Below are 23820 nucleotides of genomic sequence, written 5' to 3'. Positions count from 1 at the left end.
CCCTAGTGCCTGGAAACCCAAGCCTGGGGCACCGTATAATTGAGGTGGCTGGACCCTGCCCCCGCTTCACACAGCTCTGCTCGAAAAGAGATAGCTGCATGCATCTAACAGTAGTGCATACAGCATTGCCCATGTATATTATGGGAATAGGGAGAGTTGGAGAGCAGCCAAGCACTGTCTAAAATTATAGCTACGCCCCCATGCATGCTGGTCACACCCACTGGCGGCGTGGTGTGGAAACCCCCCTCTACAAATCCTGCATTTGCCCATGCATGCAATTAATGATTTAATATTACAAAGGGACCACCATTAAATTATGATTTAGATAAAGGGGGCAGTACTATTTAGTCATGGGCTTTCCGTGCATGCAGCACTTGTAGCGCCTCACGAAGGTGCACAATATTTTCACTGTATTACCCTGGTATCCACCGGCCAGGGGTACCAGAAGGGGCCCAGTGCTAGTAGCATTAATCCGGTACTCTATAGGAACTAGGGCCTTACCGTTTGCTTTCCCCTACAGTACTAGGAGGATAGAATGTAGACTGGGCTTGTTGAAAATACAAGGGAGGGCTTTTTTTTTACGTATTTATTATTACATTACATGACAGACAAAATAGCTCAAACAACATGTGGATTGTGCTATCATGTCTGTGTGAACCAGGTATTTTCTTTGTAACTAAAAAGAGGGCTGTATGCCATGTGGTCTGGCAAGCTTCCACTTTCTACAAGGAAATCAGGAGTCTGGTTTTAAACCATGAGGGAAAAACAACTGTATTTTATGTACGGTTTGCCCTTTAGTAAATGGTACAAATTTCAAATTGCAAATCAAAGAGCCAAAGACCACACACTTTGCCAAAACCACCCCTTAGTGTGTTTTAAGCTCTCTAGCTCAACATGAGGTGGTTTACTTGTGAACTAACCTTTAATAAGACCTTTCTCCTGGAGGGTCTGCAGAGGAGGCCTCTTCATCAACATTTTCTTCAACCTATGTTTTACCTTCTTCTTATCCACACCTCCCACATTAGTGCTCACCCAGGATACTATGTATAAAAAGGATATGAAGAATGGGAATTGTTATGATAATCAAAGGGATGCAAGTAAATCACTAAAATAATTGTTATTATTATCATTAATATTATCCTGTATTCATAAATCACAATATTTTTCATATCACAGCACATCATGGGAAATTGCAAGAAGATGAAGTCATAAACAATAAACATATATTAACACATATATGCACATATGAGCTTACAATCTGAAGCAATGCCTTTATTGTATTTAAACAACTCTTAATTTAAAGTATTGATTCTTAAAGCTGCACTCCCCTGAGAAGGGGGAGGGCATGAGTATAAAGTAACCGTGCCTGCCTTGGTGGCACAGCATTGGCGATTATGGTGGGATGGGTGGTGATCCGGCCCATGCACCCAACCATGACCCCATCTGAGCTATATCGTGGGTGGCAGAATGTAATAGCATGGACCAAAAGCTTTTTATTGAATCACTCTCACATACTAGTTCAGCATCGGCTTTTGCCAAGTATGCATGTGCATCTTAGGGTCTCCAACAAGCACAAGACTCCTCTCGGTGGCCCAGTAAGCAATCAGAAGTTGCAATGTGTGTGATTACAGTCTCTAATTGGTTATCCTGCTTACGCCCACCTCCAAAGCATCACACAGACCCAGTTTTCAGCTGTATAACCACAGAGCCTACAAAAATGGCTGCACAGTGCATTCCCCAGCACCCTAGGGCTCTGAGGAGGGAATGGAGCTTTAAAATTGGCTAATGCACCACAGTAAGCGAGTGTCAGTGGGCAAATACCAGAAAATGCCTGCTTATAGTTAGCTAGCCAGGGGCTGTATTCTGATAGTAGACACACAGCCATGTCCACTCCAAAAAGATTTTTCCACCATCTATGAGATGGCTGAGACCATGGGCCTCATTTAGAGTTGGACGCAAGCATTTATTTACTATTGATTCAGTGTGTGGAATTGCAGGTTCCAGCAGACCCTAGCCAAAGGTACAGCTTGTTCAGCTTGTCCCAAGGAAAATGGTGCTTGAACCAATGAGGTTCCGACAGAATAGATAACTATGTCAGGCAGGAAAGGCTTCCAGTTAGTAGATTGCTGCCTGTACATGATAATGACCGTGCTTTATCCCCAGCTCTACATCAGCTAGTGATGATTAATGTTCAGGGATAATGGGACCCACAGAAAGACAAGGAAGATATTTTTTCCTACGTTCACTACTCCTTGGTATTTTCTTCCCCATATATGGTGGATTATATTTCCCATTTCTTTGAATATGTGATGGATAAACACATACTTTTACTGGCTGGCTTCAATTCAAGTATAATAAATGTTTCAATATTAAGATACAAGAGTCATTATTAATCTCTAAAGCATACATGAGAATTTCCAGCTATCTTTAGACTTTAAAGGGCTGTCCTCTTCTCCACCACTCCCATCCAGGACCTCCATACTGTTTGCTCTTCTTAAAATGATCTCATCCAGTGGATTTTCTCGCTCCTACATAAAGAAAATTGGATTATTTAGGACAAACTTCCTCAACCCTCTTCTTGATGACCCAACCAAACAGATCATGTTTTGAGGATTATCCATTAAAAAAATATTATGGATAATTCCCATGTCAGTCTATTGAATTCACATGTGCATAGTTTAGGAAATCTTATGAACTTGGCCTGTTAGATGTACTCAAGAAAAAACGTTGGCAAACTGTTTACAAATTATGGGAAGGGTGTTTCATTTATTCATAATAATAGTACAACTCTGTGAAATACATTATTAGCTTTTTAAAGTTCTTTGCACATACATGTTTGGATGGTGTGTGATTGTTGACATTTTATGAGTTGTGTGTGTGTACTTTAATAGTACTAAAGTTCTCACCACGTTAATTGCATATTAGCAATACACAACATAAGAAATTATGGATACTAGACTAACCAAGGGGCAGACCTAAAGATGATCATATACTATAAGGTGATGTCCACCTAGCAGCATTTCCATGGCTACCAGCTAAGTCAGGCTATTTCTATTTCCATGTTGCAGCTGTCAGCTCTACCTTCATTCCTTATTTAATTTTAATTGGCTGTCTGAGTTGATACCTATTTGAGACATACGATCACAGAACAAGAATGTGGTGATGCTGACAACTGGCAAATGGAGATGGTGATCAAGCGGTGGGTTAGCTGGAAGTCAGACAAACCTGCAAGAGGTGTGACATACTGTAAGGTCTGTTTGTAACTAGTATTTTATAGAACCTCACATATCACATACCCGCCATATAGGACAAACTAAATATATTACTTTTGACATTATGCCACTCTTCCTTTAGTAAATAAGAAGGTAATAGAAGGTATCAAACATCATTTTAACAATGTAATCCTTTGAATAACATAATACAAGCATATGTTTAAGCTAAAACAAGAATCAATAAAAGACACAAACAAAATAAGTATACTTTGTAACTCTTAAAAGCCACAATTAAGTAGCCCATCTAGAACATTGGAGAGACATTATGAGACATCAGTTAGGCGAACTACATACTGTTAAGTACAACTGATACTCAAAGCATGATGTTTCATACAAATTAACACACGATATTATTTAGCATTAAAATTTGGACGTATCAGATTGTAGAGAGATACTACCTAAAATGTAAAACAATTGCTTCATTACATCTTCATTTATGCAGTTTTTTGTTACAGTGCTTGCATATGTTGAATTTAGTTTGAACAAATATACAAATCATATTTTAAAAGTGCTACATTGCTTACAAATGAATATAATATATAAGGGTTTTGTTTTCAAAGGTATCACTTATCCAGTGTCTACTTGAGGCATGTACTACTGTTCTGGAAAAAGCTTTTATTTTCATTGAAAAATTTGCTTTGTCCCTCCATAACCATTGGTTATTCAGATGTTCCTTACCATCAAGACTAAACGCACATGTTGGTATTCTAACTAGCTCTACACAGTATTTGGACATTGATTCTCTGAGGCATAATGTTTGCATAACATTTCCTAGCACCATCTCTCAATTCAAGGGGCCTAATTCTGCATAGCCCAAATCTACACTTAAAGTGGGTTTTGAAAGTGTTGCGCTGACAACTTGTGGACTAGTTTCAAGTGAAAAAAAATAAAAAAAATTCTTTGTTATTTATAGTATATTAACAATGCATAGTGTATATGAGTATAGGTGGCTTATCTAAATACAGAACAATGCAGGTAATGCAGTTCACTAATAAGTGTTATAAATTCAAATGTGTGTGCCTTTTTAGTCATAATAGGATGCCATGAACTTACCAGCCTCTCGATGACTCTCTGCAGGGCATCGTACCACTCCTGGACAACAGACTCCTTGTCAGATTGCAGAAGAAACTCATTGCCTGTTACCATGCGAAGCTGCAGAGGGCACAGATCATGTATGCATTATGTTGGGTTAAAGCCAATTTCTGGGGTGCATTATAAAGCAATTCCTGTAGTTTGTAACCACAAGAACACTCAAGAGATAATAGAGTACTCTTTGAAGCAGGGCAATCAGGATGTTAGTTTCAGTTCTTCTGAGAGACAGCTTAATTAATATGCCAACACAGTTATTCTCTATATTGGATGGTTTTAATTTAAGTACTCTAAAGGTAATAATATATAATCTACAGTGTAATAATTTAAACCTAAAATAGATTGATTCTATATAGGAAGCATTTTGTAATATTCAAAACATATATGTAAAAAATTCCATATGTCAACAGCATGCAGTATGAGATAATAGCTGTGCAAGTTAATTCTCTGTTATCAGCCTTTTCAGAGCTCCTGCAATGACTATTAAACTTAAGCCAGCCTCACATGTTTGCCCTGATTGCAGAATGTCTGTAACTGTGTCCAATTTGGCCACAAATAGGTACCAAAATAAAACAAATCCGGGTGTTCATGCCCAATAGCCGGATCCCATCCCCCAGGTCTGTATGAGCTGCATTTGCGTAAACACGCCTTCCCTGTACTTGGCCTACGTTTGCACACTCCTTCCTTCCCTCCGGCCCTCCTCTCCAGACGCAGGCTGGTATAAATGTACAATGTCATGTTAGTTAGAAGTAAGAGCTCTGATACAGCTGGGTATATTATCATTTCATTTCAATATTGATATTTTGTCTTCAACAGTATTTTTTATTTGCATTATTATTACTAAATAATATGGTTCACACTACTTAAAGATCCTGGACCATGATTAGCATGAAACATTTAAATGTAGCTATACCTAGAATAGGGAAGGGCGCAATTGGATAGGATAAGGAAAGGGGCAAAGGATAAAACTTGTGCCAATATATTTAAAAAAAACATCCTATGCGAAGTGGCTCTATATAGATATCGAATATAGACATATAATGCGCATAAACAAAAATATTTCTCCAAGTTCTTATATATACAACAATAACAACTGATTGATATGTTTAGTGTTGCATAGTAAACATTGTCCATAATCACATGGATAGTGTGTTCCTTAAATTCCCCTGGTCTCTCCGTGGTGTCTCATGCAAAAAAAAGATAGAGAGGAATAGGGGCACCAATGGTGTTATAAAGCTTGAACATTTATTCCAATGAAAAATTAAAATGAACTTACATTTAGTAAGTGCTACAGTGCATATAACGGTTTCTTTTTTCTCTCTCCGTCTCGGACGCTCGCTCTGGTGTTTCGGGGTTAGATCGCACACTTTCCCCTTAACAACTTGTCAGTTGTTTCCTCACCGTTCGGCGTCTCAGCTGTTTCCGGATTTTTGTTGCTTGCGCATTATATTCAATATTTATATAGAGCCACTTCGCATAGGATGTTCTTTTGAATATATTGGCACAAGTTTTATCCTTTCCCCATTTCCTTATCCTATCCAATTGCGCCCTTCCCTATTCTAGGCATTGCTATATAACGTGGGAGGATTTAGGCAACCCCAAGGGTTTAACGGCTGCACCCCAACTCCCTTTCCTAATCCTGGAGGAGTGCAGGATAAGCAAATATACAGTTAATATTTAAATGGAGCTGCTATCCATACATAATACCACATCAGCATTTTTAAGCAGATGACAGTATATTAAAAAGAATATAAATGAACTCTTGTATTCCTCATACCATTGCAAGAATCATCTTATTAAAATACTAGAAAGCCTAATGCAATTGCCACTTCCCTCTTTTTTGCACAGTGTCCCTCTGACATCCAACGGAAATGGAAGACATAAAATGTCAAGAAAACTATTTATGGAACACATATTTAGATAGGTGGCGGCTCTCCTGTACTATATCAGGAAAGGAAAAGCTCATCCTTGTAGAATGACAAATAAAGGGTTGTTGCAGTTGGTGGTAACTTACATGAATCACATTCTTCTTACTAGACATTTCCTGGGCCCAGTCAATGCCGGCGCCTCTCAGGTCCATGCTGCTCTCAGGCTTACTATTGGATGGGTTCTGGGAGACAAAACATAGTACAAAACTTGTACAGTGGACAATATCTCTCATGTAACCAGTTGCAAACATGATGGTTAATTAGTGACTCATTCACTTAATTTTAGCACTGGGACGTTCATATTTGGTAACATTGAAAGGAAAGTATTGGCAACTGAAGAGTTGATTTGATTATAAGAAAATTCCATGGATTTTGTTATATATATATTGCATGTTTGGCAATGTCTATTCTCTTCAGCATTTTTGGACAATTACTGCAATAGCAAAATAATTTCCAAGAACAACATATACTCTACATATAGGAGGTTAGACAATACTGCACTCCAACTACTGCCAAATGCTTTTCCTTATTTAAAATGATGATGCACCATTGTTTTAATTTTCATATAATCTGCAAATAAAACAATCCAGTCAACCTGTCTACCAAACAACTGAACCAAATTTCACCACACATACCGAAGATCAAATTCCACTGATCTGGTCTTTGGGAGATACAGGAAAAAAGGCCAGTAGACTAATGTAGAATTTGCCAATGAGGTCATGTGCAGACCAAATATGGACACGGCCAACTAAATTAGGCCATTATTTGAATAGGAATTTCTTATTATTTTAGTCCACACATTAGGTAAGGTTAGGCCAATATGGTCTATAATGACACATTTCCAGAAGAAATTGCATATTACTAGCTTGTTGCAATGCCCCACTAAGTTTGGTTCAATATAAAACTTCAAGTCTGGCAATCACCAGGTATATAAGACATAGGACCTACCCAACCGGAAGGGACTTGAACTTTAGGGTCCTTGAAGAATACTAGACTATTCCCAGTCAGAACCACCCAAGATGTAGTCCAATTTTTCCTGCAATTGGAAAAAACACAAGTTCCACATGTTACCAAAATTTGAAATACTGCATTTAATTATATTTATTTAGTACATTTCCTATATTTTACTTGCCATGATTGTGCCTAACCATACTGTTTACTCTGGAAGAAATGTCTGAAACATTTTTTTTACCTTCTTTTAAAGTGGTTTTGCATTCAGCAGAATGCCACAGTTTTTATTATCTGCCCTGCAAGTCCCTTATTGTTGTCATTATTACAGGTTGAGGAAGTCCAAAATTTGTCAGACAGCAGGCAAAGTAAGGCAGCAACAAACCGCTGGATTATAGCCTACACTGAGGGATAGCATGTCAAAACAATATGGAAACATTATAGAGAATAGCTCCGTCAAAACAGATGGAGCTCTTCTTAAACTACTCATCTCCCAGAGGGTGATGTCCAGTGTCTGTGTTCACCAACGCTACAGTAAAAATATTATTTAAGATAATGTCTACATTAAGGGTTTGTTTTTCTCACAGAGAAAACCTCACTCCTGGCTAGCAGAAATTTATTGAGTTCTGTAGTCCTAAAAGACTGTTACACACACCTTGAAAATTATTTAGGCATTGATCTCTGCAAAATGCATACTTCAGTAGATGGTATCTCTATAATGGCGGGACAGTTAGACAGCGGAGGTGGACATCCTAACTGCAAGCGGTCACCTGTAGTACTACTTAGAGCATACATATTCCATAATAGGTTTTACATGGATACAAGGTACTGGTTGTGTTAGAAGATCTATTCAGTCTCTGTGATTACTAGAAAATGTGATAGGTATAAATGTATAGGTATGTACAATTCTGGCCAAAAGTTTTGAGAATGACATAAATATTATTTTTCACAAAGTCTGCTGCCTCAGTTTTTATGATGGCAATTTGCATATACTCCAGAATGTCATAAAGAGTGATCAGATGAATTGCAATTAATTTCAAAGTCCCTCTTTGCCATGACAATGAACTTTATCCCAAAAACAACATTTCCACTGCATTTCAGCCCTGCCACAAAAGGTCCAGCTGACATCAGGTCAATGATTCTCTAGTTAACACAGGTGAGAGTGTTGATGAGGACAAGGCTAGAGATCACTCTGTCATGCTGATTGAGTTAGAATCACAGACTGGAAGCTTTAAAAGGAGGGTGGTGGTTGAAATCATTGTTCTTCCTCAGTTAACCATGGTTACCTTGAAGGAAACATGTGGAGTCATCATTGTTTTAAACAAAAAGTGCTTCTGGGATAGAAGGGATATTGCTGCTAGTAAGATTGCACAAAAATCAACCATTTATTGGATCTTCAAGGAGAGAGGTTCAATAGTTGTGAAGATGGCTGCAGGATGCCCAAGAACACAGTGAGGCGAAGACTTTTGGAGGATGACCTGGTGCCAAGAAGGCCAGCAAAGAAACAACTTCTCTCCAGGAAAAACATCAGGGACAGACTGATATTCTGCACAAAGTACAGGAATTGGACTGCTGAGAACTGGTAAAGTAATTTTTCTGATGAATCCCCTTTCAGATTGTTTTGGGCATCTGGAAAAACACATGTCCGGAGAAGGAAAGGTGAGCACTACCATCAGTCCTGTGTCATGCCAACAGTAAAGCATCCTGAGACCATTCATGTGTGGGGTTGCTTCTCAGCCAAGGGAGTGGGCTCACTCACCATTTTGCTTAAGAACACAGCAATGAATATAGACTGGTACCAAAACATCCTCCAAGAGCAACTTCTCCCAACCATCCAAGAACAGTTTGGTGATGAACAATGCAGCTCCAGCATGATGGGGCATCTTGTCATAATGCAAAAGTGATAACTAAGTGGATTGGGGATCAAAACATCGAAATTTTGGGTCCATGGCCAGGAAACTCCCCAGACCTTAAACCCATTGAGAACTTGTGGTCAATCCTCAAGAGGTGGGTGGACAAACAAAAACCCACAAACTGTGACAAACTCCAAGCATTGATTAGGCAAGAATGGGCGGCCATCAATCAATATGCGGCCCAGAGGTTGATTGACAGCATGCCAGGGCGAATTGCAGAGGTCTTCATAAAGAAGGGTCAACACTGTAAATATTGACTCTTTGCATAAACTTAATGTAATTGTCAATAAAAGCCTTTGACACTTATGAAATGCTTGTAATTTTACTTTAGTATACCATACCAACATCTGACAAAAAGGTCTAAAAACACTGAAGCAGCAAAGTTTGTGAAAACCAACACTTGTGTCATTCTTCAAACTTTTGGCCATGACTGTATAACATGACATTTGGTAAACTTTGGATCTTACTTCAGCTTCCTTCCGCCTTCTGCTATCTTTGTCTTGTTTAACGGACCTGACTTTTCCATCTCCTGAAAAATAAAGAAACCAGCATATGAAAAGAAGTGCAACATTTGTTCTTATTTGGCAACTTAGCAAATCAACAAAAGCTGCCACTATTTGTTATGAATCAAATCATATTTTAATAAAATCTAGCTTTGTTCTATCAAATAAACGGTGAAAAATTATTCAGCAAGAGGAAATGGTCAACTTAATTATGGGTATGTCTATCATTTTCTCTGTTTACTTATCTATCAAGCATTACCTGCGGGGATCATTTCAGGTTTAATGGACTATAATGGGTGGTGAGATGTGAATGAGGAAGGTGTTGTAAAAATTTGGCTTACATGGGGCACATCCAGGACTGTGACTAAGGTGTTCCTGTTGAGGTCTGCATTTATGTTTGAATTATTATAACTTTCAACCAGATGATTCGAGAGGTTCCTCCTGTGGTTTGACTGCAAATAAATAAGGGAAGGATTCATTTTAACACAACAAGGGATATATAACATATATAACATCTTCAATAACAATTATCATAAGAAGAAATGGTGCCTCTAAATCATTCAGTAATAAATGTGATTTAAAAATAAAACATTAAAACTGGACTCTTTGGGGTAAATTTTCTAGTATACACTAGATAAACGAAAGTTAGATTCTGATTGGTTGCTCCACTTGTACATTATTTTTAGTAAATCTACCCCTTTGTGAGAAAATAATATAGGGATGCCCTAAATAGTGATATTCCATTGTAGCATCTTTAAAAATGGGTATTATGTACATCAATTTCCATCTCTTACTAGAATTAAATATTAAAAAATAATTTGATTTTAAATGTCCACAACATGTATGAAATACACTAGATAAAAAAGTTATTTTTGACTTTGATATAATAAGATTATCATGATGCTCATGTGTGAAAATGACTCAATAGTACATACATCATAAAGGTCAAATGCATTGTGCCTAGGTGGCGCTATATCATGCTCCTTTATACTGCAGAGCAGTTGGGTACACAGGTCTTGGTATGTTCATATCATGATACTGCATATATCAAATAATAGCAATAAAAACAACTTTCAGGGGACCAAGGTGTCAAATGTTTCTCCCCAATTATGTGTGAATATCACATTTCTTAATAACTAGGTTTATACAATATTACATTGAACATTCATTTTTCCAAGTTTACCCTAGGTCTTTGTGAATGGGACAGGATCATAGACCTGGTGTAGCTGAGCTTTGGCAACTGGTGCTCAGGTTTTGGTACATCACATATCGGACTGTACAAGCTGCTGCAGGAAGACGACAAACTGCTGATGGAGGACGTGTTCTGCTCCTCATATGAGTCACAGATCTGAAGACAATGGGATACAGAAAACAGAATGCAGTGTGATATTTTAACGTTGGTGACCACAAACTCATATAAATGTCAGCCTGAAGCTTCCCCTGAATGGTGCTCACAATGAGTGAATAAGCTAAACTACTTGTCATTAACACTGCTCAGATTACAGCACAGAATATCTCACATGGAAAAAAAAAATCTTTATTTAATATAGGAATCCTTTCTGTTAAACATCACATAGAATGGTTGTATCTCCCAATCATCTTGGAAGGAACTGAACCCAAATCTCTTTACGCATCTTTTATTTGCTATTTACCATCTTCTTACATGTTTTTTTTTCTGTTTCTCTATTTGTAATCTCAAAGATATTATCTTAAAGGCTAAAACCACCTAAAACTAATTTTACCTAACACCCTCGTCCATCCATCAGTATCATAGAGCTGACATGTCAGTGACCCCTGCAGTTCCAGGGAACAGACCCCCCTTCAGTGCTATTTCTTGTCCCAGCATTGATAATCATTAGCAGTTCAAACTCAAATGCGCTGCTCCTGTCTAAAGCATGGGTTTCCTGTCTAACCTGAGTTACTGTGGGGTTTGAGAACTCAGCTGTGTTTGTGCAGTGTAAGTGCAATACACATTTCATAACTTGTTTTACTGGTCTTTACCATTGCCAATTGTGGCTTCTCACTGACTGTAAATGTTGATTTATTGATTGTGTGTGGAAGTATATACACAAAACACGTCATAGTCACCAATTGTACCTAGATTCTAGGAACTGTTTCAGATTGATGTTTTTGGCATCTGGAATAGTCCCTATTTTTCAATATGGACTGATCCCATAGTTTAATTTTTCTTATGCTATATATTGAATGCCATTCTCACTATATAATATTATTCCCTGGGGGTTTTTTTAAGTTTGTAATTATTAATTATGACTATATAAAATGCAAACAAAATATGTAATAATCAAGCTCAGTAGACATTGAGAATTGTATTGTACCAAGGTCCAAGTACACAGCACAGTAAGTTCCCTGCTTAGAGGCACATGCTCAGCAGAAAAACATCCCTGACAACTATATTATATTAATATATTGTCAAGAATAAGCCCTCCCTTTTTACGAAGGACCCCTGCAAAAAACTGATGGACTTCGCTGTTAAGTTAATCTTGCTAAATAGCTAAACAGTAGGATGGTAAAGTTCAAGACTAAGTGAGGCTGGCAGCGTAATTTTACACATAAGTAACAAGCCAGGTTTGGGGTCACAAGTATGCAAACAAGATTAGAATATGCTGGAATTATAAGACACCAGTTAAATGGGTGAACATGTTTAAATAGAGGCCAGACATGACATTAAGAATCACATTAAGGCATTAGGTGCTCATAATTGAAAGCATCTATAAAGTTAAAGCCTATTCAGCCTCATGTACCTATAGAGCCGTGCTTGCATCCAGGCATGTTAACAATGTTGCTAACCTCTCAATGAACACCTCACATGTCACGTGATATGGACAGAAAGTATTACAGGTCTAGCCTTTTATATAAGGCTGGTTTAAGACGCAGCAAATGTGCTGTAATGGTTTACTACAGCTGTTATTGTGAATCAATTTGCCTACTTAGTATAAAATATTATATACATATTAGGGATGTGCACCGGCCACTTTTGGTGTCTCGTGTTTTGTGTTTTGGGTTCGGATTTGCTTGATGTTTTGGGTTCGGATTTGTTTCGCAAAACACCTGTCGAAAGGTTTTGGTTCGGATTTAAGGTTTTGGATTCGGATTTATTTTGAAAAAAGCATAAAAAGTTCCCAAAATCAAGTTTTTGGGCTTATTTTCACTCCTACGCTATTATTAACCTCAATAACATTCAATAACAATCATTTCCACTAATTTCCAGTCTATTCTGAACACCCTCACACCTCACAATATTGTTTTTAGTCCAAAATGTTTCACCGAGGTAGCTTTCTGGACTGCATAGTGGAGTGGTCCCGGTACCCAATTTGGTACCGGGGCCACAATGTATCACCCTCAACTGGTCTCAATTCCACCAAAAAAGTATCTGGACTGCGTAGTGGAGTGGTCCCCAGAATATAATAAAAAATCCCTCAACTGGTCTGAATTCCACCAAAAAAGTATCTGGACTGCGTAGTGGAGTGGTCCCCACAATATAATAAAAAAAAAACAATTGTTCTGAATTCCACCAAACAAGTATCTGGACTGCGTAGTGGAGTAGCCCCGGTACCCAATTTAGTACCGGGGCCACAATATAATAATAAAACCCTCAACTGGTCTGAATTCCAGTGCACAGATGGCGGACACCGGATGGACGTCTAAAACCAACATAGCAGTTAAGGGCGCAGTTCCTCTTTTTTGTGACTGCACAAACAATTAACGTAGTAATAGAAATGACATTTTTTTGTTTTAAATATAGAAAGAAAGAAGGTAGTAATAGAAATGGCAGTTATTCGAATCCCCAGGAGAGTCTAAGTGGGGTGAGCCACAGAGAGATTATTTCCCTCAGTTTCTCTAACAGGTTTTCAGGGTTGTGCCTCTTCTTAAAACCTGTGATACATAACTACACACATTCGGCAAAGCTTTTAAAAATTATATGCGGCACAGGAGAGTACCACTGGACTGGAGTTATACAGCAGTACCACTGGACTTATACTGCAGAATGTGTGAACTTTGTAATATTGCAGTACCACTGGACTTATACTGCAGAATGAGTGAACTTTGTAATATAGCAGTACCAATGGACTTATACTGCAGAATGAGTGAACTTTGTAATATTGCAGTACCACTGGACTTATACTGCAGAATGAGTGAACTTTGTAATATTGCAGTACCACTGGATTTATACTGCAGAATGAGTGAACTTTGTAATATTGCAGTACCAATGGACTTATACTGCAGAATGAGTGAACTTTGTAATATTGCAGTACCAATGGACTTATACTGCAGAATGAGTGAACTTTGTAATATTGCAGCACCACTGGACTTATACTGCAGAATGAGTGAACTTTGTAATATTGCAGTACCAATGGACTTATACTGCAGAATGAGTGAACTTTGTAATATAGCAGTACCAATGGACTTATACTGCTGAATCAGTGAACTTTGTAATATAGCAGTACCAATGGACTTATATTTTTTATTTATAATTACTTTTTTTGTAATTTTTTTTATAACTATTTTTGAAATTTTTTATAATTTGGGAATAATGGGGAAATAACAATGCCCTTAGAAGGACAGAGCACAGGACACAGCACCACTGGACTGAACAGGACACAGCACAGGACCCAGCAGCACCACTGAACTCAGAAGGACAGAACACAGGACACAGCACCACTGGACTGAGCAGAACACAGAGCACAGCACAGCACAGAACTGAACAGCACGAGATATAGCAGGACAGAGGACAACCTAACACACCCTCCCTCTACCCTGATCAATGCCCGAGTGAAGATGGCGGCGACTAGCGGGGAATTTATAGGATCCGAGTATCGCGAGATCCGACAGCGGGATTATGATTTAGAGCCTCGCTTTCAGTTTTACAATTGGCGGGAATACCCGGATCCGTCTCGGAACCGGCTCAGATCCGCAACGGGCTCGGATTTCAGAAATCCGAGTGCGCTCATCTCTAATATATATATATATATATATATATATATATATATATATATATATATATAATTTGTACATAAGTATGTGTGAATGTATTATCATCATAACCATTCATTTATATAGCACCACTGATTCTGCAGCGCTGTACAGAGAACTCATTCACGAGAGAGAGAGAGAGAGAGAGAGAGATATCAATCTAGATAGCAGCCAATTAACCTACTAGTATGTTTCTGGAATGTGGGAGGAAACCAGGGCACCCGGAGGAAACCCACCCAAGCACGGTGAGAACATTCAAACTCCACACAGATAAGGCCATATATATATATATATATATATATATATAATAGCAACATATATCATATATATATATATATATATATATATATATATATATATATATATATATATATATACACAAGTCAACCCGTGCATGATACTCATGCATTTTTTTGTCAAATAATGTCAGTATACCAAATTTCAGGTCATTCGGATGAGCCCTTTTTGAGAAAATAGTTTTTTCCACAGACACACACACACTAACACACACACACACACTAACACACACACACACTAACACACGCCGCTACACATGCAGGGGCGGATCTAGAAAATGTTTGTTCCCCGGGGGGATGTTAGGGCGGGGCAATTTAGGCCCCACCCCCTTTCCGCCTTCTGAGGCTGCCGGGGGCTGCCCAGTATGTGCAGGTCCGCTCGGCAGTGACAGGCAGTGACAGTGTGCTGCCCGGCTGCTCTGATTGTGTTTAAAACACAGCAGCACACTGTCACTGCCAAACGGACCTGCACATACTGTGCAGCCGTCGGCAGCAAACCCCTGCTAGGGGGGGGGGCGATTGCCCCGATCGCACCCCCCTGGATCCGCCGCTGTACACATGTGTGTTCATGGGGTAAAATTACCTCACAAAAATGAGTTTGACCCCTCAACTCGTCAATAATGTCAGTATACCAAATTTCAGCCCTTTTTGAGGTTTTTTTTCCACACACACTAAGAATTTAGTAGGTCAGTTAACCCGTGCATGATACTCATGCATTCTAGTCAAATCAAGCTACTTAAGGTGTTAAAAACTCCCCACTGTCACCGACGGCAACCACCAACCACTCCCAACTGTCACTTCTCCTTCAAGAAATATATAGGTCAGTGTATAACTCCGCCCAGCAGGTGGCGCTGCAGCTTGTTTTTTGTTTTTTTTCACACACAGACAGACTAACACACGCCACTAGACATTTATATTATAGATATATATATATTAGAGATGTTCACTGAACCCCGTGTTCTGGTTTTGGTTTTACTTTGTGTTTTGGTTTTGGATTTGAAGGCTGTGGGAAAGTCTGATTGAGCGTTGTAGGGAGATCCATAAGTGGGGAGCAGCACGGGAGAAGTCTTGAAGGCGGGAGTGAGAGGTGGTTATCAGAGACGAGACAAGGCGCAGGTCAGAGGTATTACTGCTGACAACCTGATTAAAAAAGTAAGGGATGTCACTGCAACATGGCTTATCCTGCTTGGACTTTCCTGAGGATACGTGAATTCTGATAACATCACCAATATTGTTAGAGCATTATAAAGGGGGGACTTCCATCACATTCCATGTTTTGCAAACACAATCAACTTGGTGGTACAGAACTTTTTAAAAAAATGACAATGACATGCAGGAGATGCTGTCCGTGTCCCGAAATATTTAGGGTCATTTTTGGGATTCTGCAAAAGCATGTAGGAGAATGCTGCAGCTGCAAGAAGAATAGAATTTAGGGGGAATGTAATTTAGTCCAGCACAGTGGAGAATACTTTCCGTGTTGTGCAAGGTGCTGAAACCACTCGAAGTAGCCACCTGTGAAGAAAGTGCAGACACTGTTAGCTTGAGTCAAGTGATTCCCCGAATTAGACTTTTCGAAAAGCAGCCAGAGAAATTGAAGGAGGAAATGAAACAAAGCAATTCCGCTAATTATGTTGGACTTGTAGATTAAGTACTTTATTCGCTTTGCCAGGATCCAAGAGTTATTAACATCTTGAAATTGGATCATTACATGTTGGCAGCTGTGCTTGATCCTAGGTTTAAGAGCTATGTCTTTTCTTTATTTCCAACTGACCCAGATCTCAAGAGATGCAATGAGCTCCTGGTCAGCAAGCTGACAGCTCAAGTGGTACATGACAAAAATTATGCATACTCCTTCAGTTTCTCTGGAAATTGCTGGTAAGAAAAAACTTAGCTTTCCCAAGACACCCAGTGGTGATGCAGATGAGTCTGCACAACATTTTCACATTTGCTCGTCTAAATGAATTTCCCAAAAATCGTGACAGCTCTTCCGTAACATGAACTACAAATTCCATGATGAAGGCCATTTTCGGCAATTACATCAAAGTACACAGACTTCTGTGATGGTGGATTCCAGCGGGGATGAATTAGTATTGTTTGAGGATGATGTACACACTGATGAGGGTTAATATGATGACAGTGTAGATTGCAGGTGCTGAGATCTAGCGGAGAGAAGGGAGCTAGCTGATGCTGGTATTCTTAGTAATATTTTGGGTAGAATGGAATGTTGGCAATTTTATGTTTTTCTACAGTAAACTTTCATCTTTATTAGAGAGGTGTTTTTTTCTTTACAAAGGTACAAGCTTTTTATTTACATTTTTGTTTCCCTGACTTAAAATCACTATGCATTTGAACGTAGAATTTAGCACATGAGGTTGAGGGACTAGTATCATCATGACTGAGACTGGAGAGTGACGAGAACAATGCCACCCCTCCTGTTTCTGTATGAGCTTTGGCACAGAAGAATGTCACTGGAGACTTTTAAGAACACAGACAGCCCTATTATTACAATTTCTGTTTCAGCACTGAACCCTGCCACCTCTCCTGTTTCTGAGTGAGCTATGGTACAGTAAAATGTAACTGCAGATTTAGACCAAGCCTGCCAGCCCTAGTATTTCTATTTCAGCAATGACAATTAGCAATAGAGCTCTCCTCTTTCTGTGTAACCTCTATAACACCGTACAATTTGACTGCAAATTCAGAAGACCAAACCTGCCAGCCCTAGCATTTCTATTTCAGTAATGACAATTAGCAATGGAGCTCTCCTCTTTGTGTGTAACCAATATAACACAGTACAATTTGACTGCAAATTCAGAAGACCAAACCTGCCAGCCCTAGTATTTCTAATTCAGCAATGACAATTAGCAATGGAGCTCTCCTCTTTGTGTGTAACCTATATAACACAGTACAATTTAACTGCAAATTCAGAAGACCAAGTCTGCCAGCCCTAGTATTTCTATTTCAGCAACGACAATTAGCACTGGAGCTCTTCTAAATGTCAATGGAGACTTTGAAGAACACTGCTACCCCTCCTCTTACTTTTCTACCTATAATGCTGCCCAACTGCTCTAGAGACTGCCAAGAAATGTGCTACGCCTTCAGTGTCCCTCTGTGAAATGGCGCTGGATCGCCATGGAGGGCGGTACTTATAGAATCCAAAACTTGCGAGATTCAACGACATAACAATGGCGTTTTGCCTCATTTTCAATTCTGAGGGCGCGCAAAAGTACCGAGCCAGCTTGGCTAGATACTCGGATCTGCTAGTTTCGGGTGTACCGAGCCTGAGCATCTCTAATATATATATAGTTATTTAAATAAATATATATAGATATAGATATAGATATATAGTTATTTAAATAAATATATATATATATATATATATATATATATATCCCATTGGCAACATACAGTATGCTCCCATTGGCAACATATAGTATGCTCAACTGCCAAATAAGGAACTCCACACCCCAGTACACAGACCCAGACAGCTGTCTTTATACATTGTTTTGTTTTACACTTTGTTTTAAATATACTAATCTATACAGGTTGCATATTTTTATCTCTACCTTTCCTTAGGCATTTAATGGCACAGAATCTGGTATATCACCGTTTTAACATTTGGTTAGACTTTCAAAGCTACAGATTACAAAACACATTACATATAAAAATAAAAATAGAACAGTACTGAAAGATTTCCTGTTAACTAGCACTGACGAGCGCTCTCAACTGTGCAGTGCTTAAAAAATCTATAGTGTGGTCTCAAAGAGCGATATCATACCATAGACACTAAACAGGTACCAGAGATGCTAGAGATACTGAAAACCCACTGAAGGTCAGGTTATCTTCTATGACTACAGCAGCTAGAAAACACTTCACAGTCTACGACCTGCATCACATCCTCCTTCTAAGGAAAGATGTGTGTTTGTATTCATTGATAGAAAGTGGAATAAATGTGATATACTTTAATGGATATAATTATAATTATTTCTATGAAAAAGAAAGAGACTATTGCAAGCCGTCGTGACACTATGGTCCATCTTTCAGGTAAACATGTTACAAATGATGCTGGAAACAGAAGACACACACACACAGGAAATAAGACAGATACAACACTTTTTATACAATGCACAAAAGAAACTATAAACATATGGGGCCTGAGTCATTAAGGAGAGCAAAGCAGAAAAAATAAGTAACTTTGCACCTTGCCAAAACCCTGTTGCATTGGAGGGGGAGGTAAATTTAAAATGTGGGGACAGATTTATAGTTGGGGTAGGGCATGTCCTAGATCAACTTTAAATTTCAGTGTAAAAATAAAGCTATCAAGTATCTGTGTGTTTCATGAAAAAGCAGCCAGTATTTTCCTTACGTGCAAAATAATAAACTAATCTACACCGCTTGAATCAGTTGGATTTGTCCAGGAGAAAACTTACTCCTTTATTTGCCTTGCTCTCCTTAATGACCAAGGCCCATGGAGACATAGCGTGCAAACCAATATGTGCCAAATGCAAGTTCAGGACACACACACATTATGTATATATATATATATATATATATATATATATATACATACATAATGTGTGTGTGTCCTGAACTTGCATTTGGCACATATTGGTTTGCACTCTATGCCTCCATGACTCGGACTTGTTTTTCCAGGACAACCCACAGATGCTCAATCAGATTGAAATCTGGGGCATTTGGAGGCCGGGTCAACACATTAAACTCTTTGTCATGTTCCTCAAACCAATCCTGAACAATTTTTGCAGTGGAGTTGGGCGCATCTTGCTATCCTGCTGAAAGAGGCCACTGCCATCAAGGAATACCATTGGCATGAAGCGGTGTACTTGGTTTGCAACAATGTTTAGGCAGTTGGTACGTATCAAAGTAACATCCACATGAATGCCAGCACCCAAGGTTTCCCAGCAGAACATTGCCCAGAACATCAAACTGCCTCTGCCTGCTTAGCTTCATCCTATAGTGCATCCTGGTGCCATCTGTTCCCCAGGTAAACAGCACACAAGCATACGGACATCCACATGATGTAAAAGAAAACGTTATTCATCAGACCAGGCCACCTTCTTCCATTGCTCCATGGTCCAGTTCTGGCACTCACGTGCCCATTGTAGGTGCTTTCTACGGTGGACATGGGTCAGCATGGGCACTCTGACCGGTCTGCAGCTACACAGCCCCATACGCAGCAATGCTGCGATGCACTGTGTGTTCAAACACCATTCTATCATAGCCAGCATTAACTTTTTCAGCAATTTGTGCATCAGTAGGCATTCTGTGGGATTGAACAAGCCTTCACTTGCCATGCTCATCAATGATCTTTCCTTGGACCAGTTTTGGTAGGTACTAATCACTACATACCGGGAACACCCCACAAGATCTGCCATTTTGGAGATGCTTAAAGTTGCTCAGATCCTTATGACTGCCCATTTTTCCTGCTTCCAACAAATTAACTTTAAGAACTTGGAAATATATAGAAGTAGAATGCTCTCAATAATGTAAATGCTGTTCTTTTTAAATGGAATCAATAATATGTAAAATAGAGCGCAACATAGATATTGTAGTAATGAATAAATTAGTAGTAATCAATAAGAATTAAACCAGCAACAAAATTGGAATTGAAATTAAAGGGGATAAGGAAAACAAAACAAATATATTAAATAAAAGTAAGAAAAATGGAATAAAAGGTAAATAAAATTTATGCAAAAATAACTGACTGTTCACTTGCTGTCTAATATATCACACCCCTTGAGAGGGGCCATTGTAACAAGATAATCAATGTTATTCACTTCACTTGTTAGTGGTTTTAATGTTTTGGCTGCTTGGTGTATACAAGGGGCCTGTTTGCACACTTGTGGACCAATGCAGACCAAAATATATTATTTGCACAAGATGATGATCTCCAGTATTACCTAACCATTTGTGATTGGCTGATTGCAAACTCACCTAAGCTATTGAGTGCTTTCTTCATTGCTCGTACATATATTATAAGATTTTATGCCCGTATTTTAAATAAGAACATTTTTTCTACCTTCATGTGTAAGTGAGAAGAAATTTTATATCTGCTGTATTATATGAAGCCTAATAACTAATGCATGTTTCCCTATGAAAACAAATGTTTACAAAGTTTTATTGCACTTACGACCTGCAGTGGCGCACGCAGGGGGGGTTTCTGGTTCTCCAGAAACCACTCCCTTCCGTGAACCAACGTACTGTACAGCAGCCACGGCGCTGTCAAAGAAGCGTCCGCGGCAGTGCTGTATTGTAGTATAATACAGCACTGCCGCGGATGCTGCCTGACAGTGCCGCGGCTGCTGTAGAATTCAGACTCGCCGAAATGGAGCTGCTGCGCACTCGCAATATTATTTTTTTTCGGGGGGTTCGAAACTCCCCCCCTCTAAATCCTGCGTTCTCCCCTGACCTGGTTCTGTGCAAATTACCTGCTGTAATCCTGGCATATATACCACAGGTGCAGAGCTGGATGTATCTTGAGAATCGTGCAGCTCATCATATGGGCTGCAATAAGACATTGTCTGTGCACATTTTTGGGCCGAATATTATACCCAAGTTATGTTCAACTCTGCATCAGCCCCAATGAAAGTAATGTTGTAAAAATATAAGGATATTAGAATTCACTGAAGGGGTTACACTACTTTATAGATACCACAAACAGTATTACCATCAAAACATCTCATGGTACCTATGATCTAACAACCATGGTACCCTCCTGCTCTTCCCTCATTGTAGTGCCTATACTACAGAGCTAATTCTTTTGGCTAGTATACAAAGCACATTCCTTTCTGGGGGGAGTTGGTCAATCAGGAGCCCGTTCTGGGAGCTAGTGTACAAAACAGATATCCAGTATTGTGACTACTGCGTAAAACAGACCCTCAGTCTGGTGGAAAATTTACAAAGCAGGCCTCTAATCTGATGGGTAGTATATGAAGCCGTCATCCAATCTGGCATGTAAAATATATATATATTAGAGATGGGCGGGTCCGGTTCTCCGAGAACCGAACCCACCCGAACTTTGGGTATCCGAGTACCGAGCTGAGCAGCTCGGTACTCTCCCGCCCGTTCCGAATCCAAATCGAGGCCGAACGTCATTGTGACGTTGTCGGATCTCGGGACTCGGTTCTCGCGATACTTCAACTTTATAAATACACGCCTCCACAGCAATCCATCGCCATTTGACAGAGGGAGAGAGCAGGGTGTAGTCATAGGCTAATTAGAGCAGGGACAGAGAATACAATATTGTTCTTGCAATTGCTCTAACCAAAATCGCTAGTGCAGAGAGGAGGATAGAGGTTTATTATTTTTTCTTCATATTTGGCACTCCCCAGCGCTTTTGGGGTGTCCCCCATAATTGTGCATTAATATTTCTGGCTGTCAAAAGTCATATCTGTCAGCAGTATCTACTAAATAATTTGTAGCACACCTCAGTGCTTTTGGGGTGTCCTCCCTAATTGTGCATTAATATTTCTGGCTGTCAAAAGTCATATCTGTCAGCAGTATCTACTAAATAATTTTTAGCACTCCTCAGTGTTTTTGGGGTGTCCTCCCTAATTGTGCATTAATATTTCTGGCTGTCAAAAGTCATATCTGTCAGCAGTATCTACTAAATAATTTTTAGCACTCCTCAGTGTTTTTGGGGTGTCCTCCCTAATTGTGCATTAATATTTCTGGCTGTCAAAAGTCATATCTGTCAGCAGTATCTACTAAATAATTTTTAGCACTCCTCAGTGTTTTTGGGGTGTCCTCCCTAATTGTGCATTAATATTTCTGGCTGTCAAAAGTCATATCTGTCAGCAGTATCTACTAAATAATTTTTAGCACTCCTCAGTGCTTTTGGGGTGTCCTCCCTAATTGTGCATTAATATTTCTGGCTGTCAAAAGTCATATCTGTCAGCAGTATCTACTAAATAATTTTTAGCACTCCTCAGTGTTTTTGGGGTGTCCTCCCTAATTGTGCATTAATATTTCTGGCTGTCAAAAGTCATATCTGTCAGCAGTATCTACTAAATAATTTTTAGCACACCTCAGTGCTTTTGGGGTGTCCTCCCTAATTGTGCATTAATATTTCTGGCTGTCAAAAGTCATATCTGTCAGCAGTATCTACTAAATAATTTTAGCACTCCTCAGTGTTTTTGGGGTGTCCTCCCTAATTGTGCATTAATATTTCTGGCTGTCAAAAGTCATATCTGTCAGCAGTATCTACTAAATAATTTTTAGCACTCCTCAGTGTTTTTGGGGTGTCCTCCCTAATTGTGCATTAATATTTCTGGCTGTCAAAAGTCATATCTGTCAGCAGTATCTGCTAAATAATTTTTAGCACTCCTCAGTGTTTTTGGGGTGTCCTCCCTAATTGTGCATTAATATTTCTGGCTGTCAAAAGTCATATCTGTCAGCAGTATCTACTAAATAATTTTTAGCACTCCTCAGTGCTTTTGGGGTGTCCTCCCTAATTGTGCATTAATATTTCTGGCTGTCAAAAGTCATAACTGTCAGCAGAATCTACTAAATAATTTTTAGCACTCCCCAGTGGTTTGCGCTCAGAATGGATTCAAAGCAGTCCACATATGATCTAAATGAGCAACCAGGTTCTGTCACCAGTCCTGATGTTAGTGTTCCCAGTACGTCATCTGGCCAAGGCGATGTCAAACAACAGAGTGTTTTCAAATTAGTGCAAAAAACAAAAACCAAAAAAAAATTTACTGTATTGAAGCGAAAAAGAAGTGTAACTGAGCAAAAGTTAAGTGACGATAAAAAAAAAATTGCAAGCATGCCATTCTACACACGCAGTGGCAAAGAGAGAATGAGGCCTTCACCTTTGGCTATTAGTGGCAGATCCCAAAAAGTTACCCAGCCTACAATTG

General features: G+C 39.1%; 1 protein-coding gene across 5 annotated transcripts in view; it reads right to left on the bottom strand.

Moving 5' to 3' along the window:
• ARHGAP9 (Rho GTPase activating protein 9) overlaps nucleotides 1-23820 on the bottom strand; it is a 125696-nt gene that overhangs the window by 33942 nt on the left and 67934 nt on the right. For all 5 annotated transcript variants that reach the window (XM_075199374.1, XM_075199373.1, XM_075199375.1 and 2 more), the window contains 8 exons: nucleotides 10837-11001; nucleotides 9995-10105; nucleotides 9618-9679; nucleotides 7238-7325; nucleotides 6376-6471; nucleotides 4326-4424; nucleotides 2408-2528; nucleotides 921-1040 (listed from right to left, as the gene is read on the bottom strand). In XM_075199374.1, coding sequence (XP_075055475.1) covers nucleotides 921-1040; nucleotides 2408-2528; nucleotides 4326-4424; nucleotides 6376-6471; nucleotides 7238-7325; nucleotides 9618-9679; nucleotides 9995-10105; nucleotides 10837-11001 — 862 coding nt within the window. The remainder of the gene's footprint in view (nucleotides 1-920; nucleotides 1041-2407; nucleotides 2529-4325; nucleotides 4425-6375; nucleotides 6472-7237; nucleotides 7326-9617; nucleotides 9680-9994; nucleotides 10106-10836; nucleotides 11002-23820) is intronic.

The sequence above is a fragment of the Mixophyes fleayi genome, chromosome 2 (genome assembly GCF_038048845.1).
Source record: "Mixophyes fleayi isolate aMixFle1 chromosome 2, aMixFle1.hap1, whole genome shotgun sequence".
Taxonomy (NCBI): Eukaryota; Metazoa; Chordata; class Amphibia; order Anura; family Limnodynastidae; genus Mixophyes; species Mixophyes fleayi.
The sequence above is the reverse complement of the archived record's forward strand: the minus strand, read 5'-3'. Positions and strand labels throughout refer to the sequence as shown.